At 41.2% G+C, this 13,353-nt stretch overlaps 1 protein-coding gene across 3 annotated transcripts in view; it reads right to left on the reverse strand.

Moving 5' to 3' along the window:
* cylda (cylindromatosis (turban tumor syndrome), a) overlaps window positions 1-13,353 on the reverse strand; it is an 83,161-nt gene that overhangs the window by 37,126 nt on the left and 32,682 nt on the right. For all 3 annotated transcript variants that reach the window (XM_063066886.1, XM_063066888.1, XM_063066885.1), the window contains 3 exons: window positions 11,418-11,543; window positions 9,926-10,293; window positions 7,295-7,460 (listed from right to left, as the gene is read on the reverse strand). In XM_063066886.1, coding sequence (XP_062922956.1) covers window positions 7,295-7,460; window positions 9,926-10,293; window positions 11,418-11,543 — 660 coding nt within the window. The remainder of the gene's footprint in view (window positions 1-7,294; window positions 7,461-9,925; window positions 10,294-11,417; window positions 11,544-13,353) is intronic.

Below are 13,353 nucleotides of genomic sequence, written 5' to 3' on the forward strand. Positions count from 1 at the left end.
CCTGTGGAATTTATTGCCCAAGGAAGCAGTGGCGGCTACCTCAGTAGATATACTTAAGGCAAGGTTGGATCGATTTTTGCATAGTAGGGGAATTAGCTCTACAGGGAAAAGGCAGGTAGGTGGAGATGAGTCCATGGTCAGAGCAGCCATGATCTTATTGAATGGTGCAGCAAGCTCGACAGGCTGGATGGCCTTTTCCTGCTCCTATTTCTTATGTTTTTATATAGATAGATTGTATGTCCATAAAGTAATGCTAGGCACAGGAGTGTCTGTGCATACGGCAACTCTAAGAGGAAATGATAATGTAGTGGTGGCGGCAGAAATGGGAGGGGTGAGTTAGTGGGTGGAAGTGTTAATCATTCTTACTGTTTGGGGAAATTAACTATTTTTGTGTCTTGTAGTCCATCATGGATGCTACATAGCCTCCTCCCTGATGGAAGTAAGGCAAGCAGTCCTTGAGCAGAGTGGGTGAGACCCTTCATGTTGTTACTGGCTCTTTCCTGGCACCTTTCTGTATATATGTCCTTGACAGCAGGTAGGTTGGTGCCAGTGTTGCATTGGGCAGTTTTGACTATCCATTCTAGAACCTTCCTGTCCGCCACTGTGCTGTTTTCATACCATGCAGAGATGGTGTATGTTAATACACTCTCCACCGTGCATCTGTGGAAGGACGAGTATAGATGTTCATAGTCCAGTCATCTTCAGCCTCCTCAGAAAGCAGAGGGGTTGGTGAGCTTTCCTGATTGTGAAGGATGTGTTCTGAGACTATGAGAGGTTGTACGAGATGTGGCCTCCCAGGAGCTTGAAACTGCTCACAGTTTTCATTGCTGCAGTGCTGATGTAAAGAGGAGTATGAATGATGCAAATTCGTCTGATGTCCATAACCATCACCTTTGTCTTGTTGACAATGAGGTTATCTGCCTGGCACCAGGCCTTGGGCTCTTTTATCTCTCCTCTGTAGGCCGTCTTACTGTTGTTGGTAATGAGCCCCACTACTGTCATGTCATCGGCAAACTTGACAATGTGATTTCTTGGATATCTAACCATGCAGTCATATGTGAAGAGAGTGTACAGCAAGGGGCTCAGTGCACAGCCCTAGGGGGGCACCTGTGTTGAGGACAACAGAGAGGAAGGAGCAGTTGTACATCCTGTCCAAGTTCTGTTGGTTGGGAAGTCCAACACCTAGTTGCACAGTGGTGCATTGAGACCAAGGAGTAGGAGTTTGTTCACTGAGATCTGTGGGACAATAGTGTCCAGGACCAAGAAAATGTCTGCCTTAAAATGGAGCATATTCAGCAACAACATCGCCCAGAAGAGGGCACTTAGCTCAACAGTAAACCTTGTAATGACAAGCACCACCTTCAAGAATAATTTGACAGCCAACCAACCAACTCCCTCTCCTCCCTGCTCCGCTAGTTTATTGACTATCAAAAATACCAAGCACCTTGAATGTATGAAGCACACAGAAACATGTAGAGTTAAAACTGAAAAAAAAATTTTAAAACATCAGAAACATTTAAAAGCTGAATTTAGTTAATGGAGACATTGAGTACATTAACGGTCTAACTTGATGTGGGTCCACTTTGCAGATTTATGATATGCAGTTTACATATCACCAGCAGCTGACTATAATCCAGCGCTTATGATCCTGAATGATGCTGTCTCCAAACAAGAAACAGTCCATCCCGACACATTTCAAATCAGTCAGAGACTCCGACCAGCTTATATGAAGAAAACCCTGTCCAATTACCATCAGCATATAATCTGTAGCACCAGAAGTCCCAAAATACTAGACCACTGTTATACTAAGTTAAGGAATGCCTATCATTCCTTGCCCATACTGCATTTTGGTAAATCGGATGGCTTGGCTGTCCTTCTCTGACCTGCATAGAGGCAGAGGCTAAAGAGCAAAGCTCCAGAGATCAAGACAACAAAGAGGTGGTCATGGAAAACAGAGGAACTGCTACGGGATTGCTTCGAGTCAGTGGACTGGGCCGTGTTCAAGCACTCAAAGGATCTGAATGAATACACTATGGTTGTAACAAACTTAATTAAAACAGCTGTAGATTCAAAGATTCAAAGCACATTTATTATCAAAGATTATATAAATTGTACAACCTTGAAATATGCTTACTTACACGCAGCTACAAGGCAAGATAGTGCCCCCACTAAATCATTCAGTCTTCTAGAATGAATCTCTAGATGAACCATGAGATCCAAAATCTACTAGCAGCCAGATCAGAGGCATTCAAGTGTGGTGACCAAGAGAATTACAAGAGGTCCATGTACAATCTCTGGAAAGCTATCTCACAGGCAAATTGGAAATTCCACACCAAACTTGAATCAACGATGGATGCTCGATAGTTGTGGCAGGGCTTGAATACTATCACCCCTTATATAGTTAGATCAAGCAACAGAAACCACAGTCGGGCTTCACTTCCAGATGAGCTCAATGCTTTCCATGCTCGCTTTGACAGTCAAAACATGGAGGAATCATTATGAACTCCTGCATCCCTCAATGATCCTATGATTTCAGTCTCTAAGGCCTGCATGCGAGTTGCCTTCAGAAAGGTGAATCAACAAAAAGCATCCAGCCCAGCCAGAAGCTGGCCAAGTACTAAAGACCTGTGCTGATCAACTGGCTGGAGGGTTCACTGATATCCTTAACCATGACAGTGTGTGGTACCCACCTGCTTCAGGCAGGCTTCAATTATACCGGTGACCAAGAAGAGCGTGGTGACCTGCCTCTATCACCCAGTTACACTTACATTCACAGTGGTGAAGTGTCTTGAAAGGTTGGTGATGGAACATATCAACTCCTGCCTGAGAAGTGACTAAGATCCACTCCAATATGCCTACAGGTGCCACAGGCCCACAGGAGATGTCAACTCAATGGCACTTCACTCAAGCCTAGAACATCTGGACAGCAAAGATGCATACAGCAGCAGGCTGCAATTTATCAACTTCAGCTCAGATTCCCTCAAAACTAGTCAATAAGCACCAAGACCTTGGCCTCAAAACCTCTCTGTACAAATGGATCCTGTATTTCCTTGCTGGCAGACCAGTCACTTCGGATTGGCAACAACAACTCCTCCACAATCTCCATCAGCACAGGTGCACCACAACACTATGTGCTTAGCCCCCTGCTCTACTTGCTTTACACTTATGATTGTGTGGCTCAACACAGCTCCAAAGTCAGATTTAAGTTTGCTGATGACACCACTGTCATTGTCCAATCAAAGGTAGATGAATCAGCATGCAAGAGGGAGATTGAAAATCTGGCTGAGTGGTGTCATAACAGCCACCTCTCACTCAGTGTCAGCAAGACCAAGGAACTGATTAGAGACTTCAGGAGAGGGAAACCAGAGGTCAATGCACCAGTCCTCATTGGGGGAATCAGAGGAGGAGAGGGTTAACGACTTTAAATTCCGAGGTATTATTATTTCAGAGGACATGCCCTGGGCCCAGCACATACGAAGTGCAATTAGAAAGACAGCACAGCAGTGCCTCTATTTCCTTAGATCCAGCATGACTTCGACAAACTTCGATAGATGTGTAGTGGAAAGTATATGACTGGCTGCATCACAGTCTGGTATGGAAACACCAATGCCCTTGAACAGAAAATTCTACAAAAAGTCATGCATATGGCCCAGTCCGTCACGGGTAAAGCACTCCCTGCCGTGGAGCATATCTACACAAATCACTGTCACAGGAAAGCAGCATCCATCATCAGCGACCCAACCATCCAGTACGTACTCTCTTCTCACAACTGCCATCAGAAAGAAAGTACAAGAGCCTTAGAACTCACACCACCAGATTTAGCAACAGTTACTATCCCACCAGTATCAGACTCTTGAACCAAAGGGGATAACTTCACTCGGCTTCATTTGCCCCATCATTGAAATGTTCCCACAACCAATGGACTTACTTTCAATGACTCTTTTCTCATGTTCTCGGTATTTATTGCTTATTTATTTATATTATTATTTCTTCTTTTTGCATTTGAGCAGTCTGTTGTCTTCTGCACTCTGGCTGAACGCCCTAGTTGGTCAGTCTTTCAAAGATTCTGTTATAATTATTCTAAAGGTTTGTTGAGTACGCCCACAAGAAAATTAATCTCAGGGTTGTATATGACGACATATATGTACTTTGATAATAAAATTTACTTTGAACTTTGATTTCCATATGGAACTGCTGAGAAACAGCTAGAAGCTGGCACTCTGCTGCTGAGTTCCACACTAAGTCAAAAAGAGTAACGCAGAGAATGGTAACAGTGAGAGGTTCAAAACTATATCTGCCACACATTCTGTCGTGTTCAATTTCCTTACAGTTACTAATATCCAACTCTATTGACATAATATGATATTATCTAAATTAAATGCAAGGTGGTAGTCTTAACTTTAGGGTGTGTCAAAGGACAACTACCACCTGGCAAGTGATACAGAAACTTTAGATCCTACATCACTAGTTCAGAAACAGTTATGAGTGGTGTGGATAACTTCAATTGCTACTACTCTGAACTGATTCTATAACGTACAGAATTCTTTATAGAATTCTTTCAAGAATTCTTTATAACTCATGCTCTCAGTATTATTTTTTATCTGCACAATGGTTGCTTGCCATTCTGTCTGTTTAAGCATCACTTTTCATTAATTCTATTCTATTTCTTTTTTTTCCAATAAATGCCTACAAAAACAAATCTCAAGATAGCAAATGGTAACATATACATTACTTTGAACTTGAGCTTTGTTAATGGATTTCTTAGCCAGCTGCTTTTATGAATAATATATTCAAAACTTAACTTTAGACAAGCTACTCCTCTGCCATTCATCCACGATCAACAAACATGTAGTGGAGGTACAGTCAACAACACTCAAACAGAAGGTGACATAAGCCAAGTTGCACAAGATATGCACCCGCAAGCAATGTGGCACTGTCAAATCACCATAATACACCCTTTCCTGTAAGTATTATTGCACAATGGGATACAACTTGCAAAGGGTCTGGCCCAGATGGTGTACCTGATAAGGCACTGAAAACCCGAGGCAACTAACTGGCATGAGTGTTCATGGGCATCTTCAAATCCCTCACTACTGCATTCGACAGTCCCCACCTGTTTCAAAAGAGCAGCAATCACACCAGTACCCAAGAAGAGCAGCTAAGCTGTCTCAATGGCCATCGCCCAGTTGCACTCATTTCTACTGTGATAAAGTGCTTTGAGAGATTGGTCGTGTTTGGAATCAACTCCTGCTAAGCAAGGACTTGGACCTGCTGCAATTTGCCTCATCGCCACAATGGGTCTACAGCAGATGCAACACCACTGGCTCTCCACTCGGCCTTGGGTTACATGGGAAATACTAATACCTACGTCAGCCTGCTGTTCAACACAATCATATCCTCAGTACTAATTAACAAGCTCCAAATCCTGTGCCTTTGTATCTCCCTCTACAACTGGAACATTGACTTCCTCACCGGGAGGTCATAGTTAGTGCGGAACAGAAATAACATTTCCTCCTCGCTGACAGTCAACAATAGTACACCTCAAGAATGTGTGCTTAGCTCACTGCTCTACTCTCTCTACACCCACGACTGGGTGGCTAGGCACAGATCAAATGCCATCTATAAACTTTGCCGATGACACAACTATTGTTGGCAGAATTTCAGACGGTGACGAGGAGGCGTACAGTTGTGAGATAGATCAGCTGGTTGAGTGGTGTCATAACTACAACCTTACACTCAACGTTAGTAAGACCAAGGAATTGAATACAGAATTCAAGAAAAGAACGTCGAGCGATGAGCAGTGGAAAGGGTGAGCAGTTTTCGAGCTCCTTCATGTCAGTATCTCTGAAGATCTATCCTGGGCCCAACATATTGAAGCAATTACAAAGAAGGCATGACAATGGCTATGTTTCATCAGGGGTTTGAGGAGACTTGTTATGACACCAAAGACTCTTGCAGATTTCTACATATGTACCGTGGTGAACATTTTAACTGGTTGTGTCAACATCTGGCAAAGTGGGGTAACAGCACAGGATGGGAAAAAGCTGCAGAAAGTTGTAAACTCAGCCATGTGCACTAACCTCCACAGCATCGAGAACATCTCCAAAGAGCGATGCCTCAAAAAGGCAGCATCCATCATCAAGGACCCCCATCACAAGGAGATGCTTTCTTTTATTGCTACCATCAAGGAGGTAGAGAAACCTGAAGACACACTCAACAGCTTCCTCCCCTCCACCATCAGATTTCTGAGTGGACAATGAACACATACACACTACCTTAACAATTTTTTGCACTCTTGTTAATTAATTTTGAAAAAATATATTCCTTATTGCAATTTAGTTTTTTATTTTTTTGTATTGCAATGCACTGCTGCTGCAAAACAACAACTTTCACAACATGTGCTAGCAATATTAAACCTGATGCTCATTCTGACAACCCAAAAGGAACAAAAGCCCAGGGATGATACAGAGAACTACTTTCCTATGTGTATAAAGTTCCTCCAGTGAGTTATGTCAATTTAGCTTTGCAGAGCAAATACTTTCATTCTTTCTAGCTTCCCACAATACATAGCTCAGTAATCCCCCACACAAGTTATCGACTCCTGGTATGAACTTGATCAATAATTTTTCCTCATAGCTTTCGTTTACAAATAGCAACTTCAAAAATGTAGGCACTTTTGTCATTCTTTAAAGTACAATATTTGCAGCAATTTTAGCCACCATTTTAAGTCACTCCCCCCAAGCACTTAAAAATATATGAACACAAAATACAGTGGATGCTTGATATCTGAAATAAAAATAAAGTACTAATAATACCCAAAAGGTCACGGAGCATCAATGGCAACAAAGGCAGGATTAACATTTCAGGTTATTGATTCCTAAACAGAATTTATAATACCCATCTTATTTTCAGTGAAGATCATTTTAATTTCTTGTATCTTTTCAATTTTGCTAAACCAGTTAAAATTTCTGTTTCTGTCAGGTAACTGATTTAATTGTAAATATTTATCACATCTTAATCTGTTGCAAATTTCATCAATAGAAAAAAAGCAGAGTAATGAGGAAGAGGAATAAACATTAACCTCCTACTGTGAAAACTTTAATTCATACCATCTACTGACACTTGTGACAAGCAGCTGCATGAAAAATAATGGAGTAGCCCGAAAAACTTTCATGAATTAGTAAGAGAACAAACAGCATTGTCAAAAACACATGGTAAAGAAACCTTGACCAGAAATGACTAAAGAAATACCAAAGACTCATACAATGGAAAGGCAAAACTATATAAAAAATACCAATTGAATTGCATCTTTCAATTTGATTGGAGTGATGAGGCAATGATGCAAATCTCGAGTCGGGCCGGCAGCTTTTAAGCTTTACAAATAATGCCTTCTTTGATGCACATACAAAGTAACGCACTCCCTTGAAAGTACCATCCGTACAGCCTGCACTTTCTTCTTCCTGAATGAAGATAAGAATCTAGAACTATCATTCTAAAACTAAAAACATCAACATCTCTATTCTTACAAGTGTGAGAAACGTATTTAATAACTGCCTGCAATCCATATTTAGTGTCCAATAGAATTCTCATAGATTAGGTTTATAAAGATGGAGAAGCTTGCTCAGAGAAAGGTCTCACCTCTCAGCCAGGTGGTTGTGGATTTATGTTCCTTTAAAGAAGCTGAAGCGAAAACATTTGAATTGACAGTATTTTAGAGTATTACGCTAATAAAGAACCTATCTTCTAGGTGCAAAATGAAGCCAGAAGTTCTCGATGCAAATTCCACAGAGACATAAAAGATCCATGGTAGCTCTCCTTCATCTCAGCGATTTGTTTTATCCATTGGGCATTTCAGAAATAACAAACACAAATTGCTATGTGTGACCTGACTACTACACTTCCCTACATTGCACCAGTTACTATACTTTTTTTAAAAAAGGGACTTAATTGACCATACAGTAGATGGACATCTTGAGATAGTTGATGCACATAATTAAACTCATTCTCTTTAAAAGGATGATAATTAAACAAAATACCCCTTTGTCTATTACAATTGTGCACAAAATGAATTTCAATGGTCAATTCAATATCCAACTGAAAATCAATTTTGTTGTAATGGGTAGCATCACTGGCAGACCCCAGTATAACTACTGCAAGATTAAAGGAAAATACCATCTCATTTGGAGATGCCAGGCAGACAAGATACAACAACACAATCAACCAAGATTTATAATGCATCCACGCTTGTTATACAGTATTGAACAGTAGATTATTAGAAGGCACTGAAGCTCAGAGCAAAACTAAAACTATATTTTATAAATATTGGGTTACGATATCCAATGTACTAAACATGGCTTAGAAGCAGGAATTTAATAAGGAAAATGAATTATATGCACAGATGCTCTTTTTGTATAAAATCACCACTCCTCACTCAACCTAGAAGCAAATTTCATCTGCCAACAAATCAATTTTCGAAAGCAAGCCAAGCAATTTTTTTCAAAATATGCTTGAAGAAAAAAAAACAATTGGACCAATTTGAAGTGGCTTGACAACCAGTGAGCATCCGTACTTCGTGGTTCTCCGAATGTGCTCAAACAGATGGGCAGAGCCGAGACAAGACAGAAAACATATATCGTTGGATTAGTGCTCCCACTTCACCCTTGAACTCATTGAGTCCAACAGAGCGTATGCTTATGCTAAGGAGAGGGGTAAGATGTATTTTGCATTCATCATGAGCTCTAAGCCAAGGATAAACAGAGTCACTGACCCTCTGAAAAAAAGCAATCACCAGTCATTTTATGCTTTTAATTATATCCTAATACTTCAACAAAAATTAAATACAGTGGATTCCAGTTATCAGGGCAGCCACTTATTTGGGACAACTCTTAAAGAACAAAAACTAATTGAGAAAATATAGCCAGGATTCTCACAGTTTATTTGGTATACTATGCTATTTAATTGGGGCAGGATACTATTGCCAAACAGTTTCTTACTAGTGTCACTCATGGGCACTTGTGTCGTTGTTAGACCCTACACCGTGCTTAGAGCAAACAGTTTAAATAGCATCAGTTACGTGTGTTTGTGTTCAAAAAGTCACTGATAGTTGGCAAGAAATAAGTAGCAAGACAAATCAGAACTGGTTTGCTCACTATGGTTTCAATAACTCGGGCTTCGCGATGCCAGAAGTGGCCAGGAGTGAAAATGAAACAATTTCATTACTTCAAGAAGTTAGGAACTACAAAGAATTAAGGTATTGACAAACATCTTGAACATTACAATAATAATAAAAAGAAGATTTGGAGGAGACAAGCATTGAAAGGATTGTATTAAGGCAGTCCATTATCTGCACTAGGTGCCAGCGCTAATCTTGTTCATTTACAGTCAATCAAAAGAACACAGTGTATACTGGATTAATTCCTCCATCAATAACTATTAAGAACAAAAACACATTTTATAGTATAGTAGTGGTATTGATAGTGTTCCAATTTGTTTTGTTTTTTATTTAAATGCACAATTTGTTCCTCAGTTAAATGATAGTTTTTTTTTAATTACTTTTAATTATTTCCATGAAACTTCAGCTAATTGGGACTGCTACTTAATTGGGCCAAAATGTACAGGTCCTGATGTGTACCAGAATCCACTGCATCTTATTTTTGAAGGGGTTTAAATGTCCATGATAATTAGAGAAACTGAAAAAAATATAGCTCAAAGCAATTTGACAATGCTGAGCTGTCAAGAGCTATCACATCAAAATCCAATGCCTGAAACCTTCACTAAGAACCCATTTTGGCTTGCAGGGTGCCTCTTGGATGCAGAGGGTCACTTGATTCAATCATTGCAAGGTAGCAGGTCCAGACAGTGAGCTAGGTTGAATATGAGCTGCCTTTACAAATTTTACTTTGAGCATTATTTCCATACTACTTACAAGTTCAAGTCCAGCTATCTGCTCAGTAACTCCAGGAGGCTGACCAATCCACCGAATTACTCCATAGAGAGGAGGATTTTCCTTTACTTGCACCAATGAGCCCTCTTCCAGATTGGGTTTCTCTTTGGGTGGCACTCTAACCGCTTCAGTGTCTTCATTCGTATTGGTATTCACATCCATCATTACTGATTGAACAGACAAAGAAAGGGGATGGCCAATGCTTCCATTTACACTTGACTTTTTGGTGAGGCTGAAGGGTAATGAATGGAATTTGTTTTCATTTGAAAGTGCGGCTTGAAGTGATGAGGGTGGTGATTGACTCAAGTCTGACTGTGTATCTACTAGTGATTTTGCTGCATCTTCACCTCCTAAAAAGATAAAAAGTACATTATAACTGTCTAATTTTGTTTTCAATTGTGAAATATGATTTTAATATTAAACTCATCTGTTGTAGTGAAGGATATGTCAATAACTAAATTATACACAACTGTATGTACAGCAGTGCTTCCAATTGCCCAAATAAAACCCAGAGATAGAGAAGTCAGTAATTTAAGGTGACAGTACAAAGGAAAAAGAGGGAGCACCAAAATTATAATTAATCATTACGACCTCAAATGCGCAACTCAACAGATGACAAAAGTAGATTTATTAATAGCCTTAATAAAAGTGAATATGAAAGTACTCAGAAAAAAGGAACTTAAAGCTGTGATTCTGTGAGAATGACTGTCAGGTTTAGAAGAAAATCCTCCCAAATTTTGGCAGTTGCCCCGATTATAAATAGCTATGTAGGGCTGACTGGACCTTGCGTATTTTTGTCAGATAATACCAGTTTATCCAACTGTATTTTTAATGAACATTGTTCTTTGTTGCATCGGGACTCTAGTAGCTTGCTTGGCTAGATCAGGCTCAATCGCTAAGGTGTGAATGTAGAAACAGATAAACTATATCACAGCTGCTACAAACAGATTTCTTCCTCAGAGGACATCAGAGAAACAGTTGAGTTTTTCAAACAGGCCCCTATATGATCCTTACTGAAAAGGCACTTTATTTCAGCTTTATTTAACTAAATAACTTTAAACTTCCCAGTTGGTTCGACGGGATTAGATTCATCCCCAGAACACTGGAATAGACCTTTAGGCTCCTAGTCTAGTAACATGAAAATGCTGGAAACACTCAAAGTTGAGTAATATCCGTGAAAGGAGACACCATTAATAGCGCATTCTCATGAAGAATCACATACTTGAAATGTTAGGTGTTATGCTTCCACAGATGCTGCCTGACCTGCTGAGTGTTTGCAACATTTTTTTTTTCACTTCAGATTTCTAGCTTCTGCAGTGTTTTTGATTTACAATACAAAATTAATGCTATAGTGTTACATTGCAAGACTAACAAATTTTACACATAATGTGAATGATATTCAATGACATGTTGTTACCAGCACAAACTGTTATGCTACTGTAGAGATAAAATCTGGTCATTCCTTGTTTATTACCTTCATTAATATACCATGTGCTTTTGGATTTTGTTTGTGGATCAACCAACGTGCCATTTAATGTACAACGCAATTCTGATCGGCTCCGATTATGACCTGGAGATTTTCCAGATTGGGAAACAAGCCCTGTAGATGACAAAGTCAAATTCTGCATTAAAGAACAATATTTACGACCCTGGGCCACATGTAGAACAATAAATAAAATCAATAAAGATTTATTTGAAATGCCACCTTGCTTTGGAAAACGAAGTAGAAAACTGACAATGTGTATAAAGCAAACAACAGGAATTCTGCAGATGCCGGAAATTCAACCAACACACATCAAAGTTGCTGGTGAATGCAGCAGGCCAGGCAGCATCTACAGGAAGAGGTACAGTCGACGTTTCAGGCCGAGACCCTTCGTCAGGACTAACTGAAGGAAGAGTGAGTAAGGGATTTGAAAGTGCGAGGGGGAGGGGGAGATCCAAAATGATAGGAGAAGACAGGAGGGGGAGGGATAGAGCCAAGAGCTGGACAGGTGATAGGCAAAAGGGGATACGAGAGGATCATGGGACAGGAGGTCCGGAAAGAAAGACAAGGCAGAGGGGACCCAGAGGATGGGCAAGAGGTATATTCAGAAGGACAGAGGGAGAAAAAGGAGAGTGAGAGAAAGAATGTGTGCATAAAAATAAGTAACAGATGGGGTACAAGGGGGAGGTGGGGCCTTAGCGCAAGTTAGAGAAGTCGATGTTCATGCCATCAGGTTGGAGGCTACCCAGATGGAATATAAGGTGTTGTTCCTCCAACCTGAGTGTGGCTTCATCTTTACAGTAGAGGAGGCCGTGGATAGACATGTCAGAATGGGAATGGGATGTGGAATTAAAATGTGTGGCCACTGGGAGATCCTGCTTTCTCTGGCGGACAGAGCGTAGATGTTCAGCAAAGCGGTCTCCCAGTCTGCGTCGGGTCTCGCCAATATATAAAAGGCCACATCGGGAGCACCAGACGCAGTATATCACCCCAGTCGACTCACAGGTGAAGTGTTGTTTCACCTGGAAGGACTGTTTGGGGCCCTGAATGGTGGTAAGGGAGGAAGTGTAAGGGCATGTGTAGCACTTGTTCCGCTTACACGGATAAGTGCCAGGAGGGAGATCAGTGGGGAGGGATGGGGGGGACAAATGGACAAGGAAGTTGCGTAGGGAGCGATCCCTGCGGAATGCAGAGGGGGGGGGGGAGGGAAAGATGTGCTTAGTGGTGGGATCCCGTTGGAGGTGGCGGAAGTTACGGAGAATAATATGTTGGACCCGGAGGCTGGTGGGGTGGTAGGTGAGGACCAGGGGAACCCTATTCCTAGTGGGGTGGCAGAAGGATGGAGTGAGAGCAGATGTACGTGAAATGGGGGAGATGCGTTTAAGAGCAGAGTTGATAGTGGAGGAAGGGAAGCCCCTTTCTTTAAAAAAGGAAGACATCTCCCTCGTCCTAGAATGAAAAGCCTCATCGTGAGAACAGATGCGGCGGAGACGGAGGAATTGCGAGAAGGGGATGGCGTTTTTGCAAGAGACAGGGTGAGAAGAGGAATAGTCCAGATAGCTGTGAGAGTCAGTAGGCTTATAGAAGACATCAGTGGATAAGCTGTCTCCAGAGACAGAGACAGAAAGATCTAGAAAGGGGAGGGAGGTGTCGGAAATGGACCAGGTAAACTTGAGGGCAGGGTGAAAGTTGGAGGCAAAGTTAATAAAGTCAACGAGTTCTGCATGCGCGCAGGAAGCAGCGCCAATGCAGTCGTCGATGTAGCGAAGGAAAAGTGGGGGACAGATACCAGAATAGGCACGGAACATGGATTGTTCCACAAACCCAACAAAAAGGCAGGCATAGCTAGGACCCATACGGGTGCCCATAGCTACACCTTTAGTTTGGAGGAAGTGGGAGGAGCCAAAGGAGAAATTATTAAGAGTAA

The sequence above is a fragment of the Mobula hypostoma genome, chromosome 14, assembly GCF_963921235.1.
Source record: "Mobula hypostoma chromosome 14, sMobHyp1.1, whole genome shotgun sequence".
In the NCBI taxonomy this organism is placed as follows: Eukaryota; Metazoa; Chordata; class Chondrichthyes; order Myliobatiformes; family Myliobatidae; genus Mobula; species Mobula hypostoma.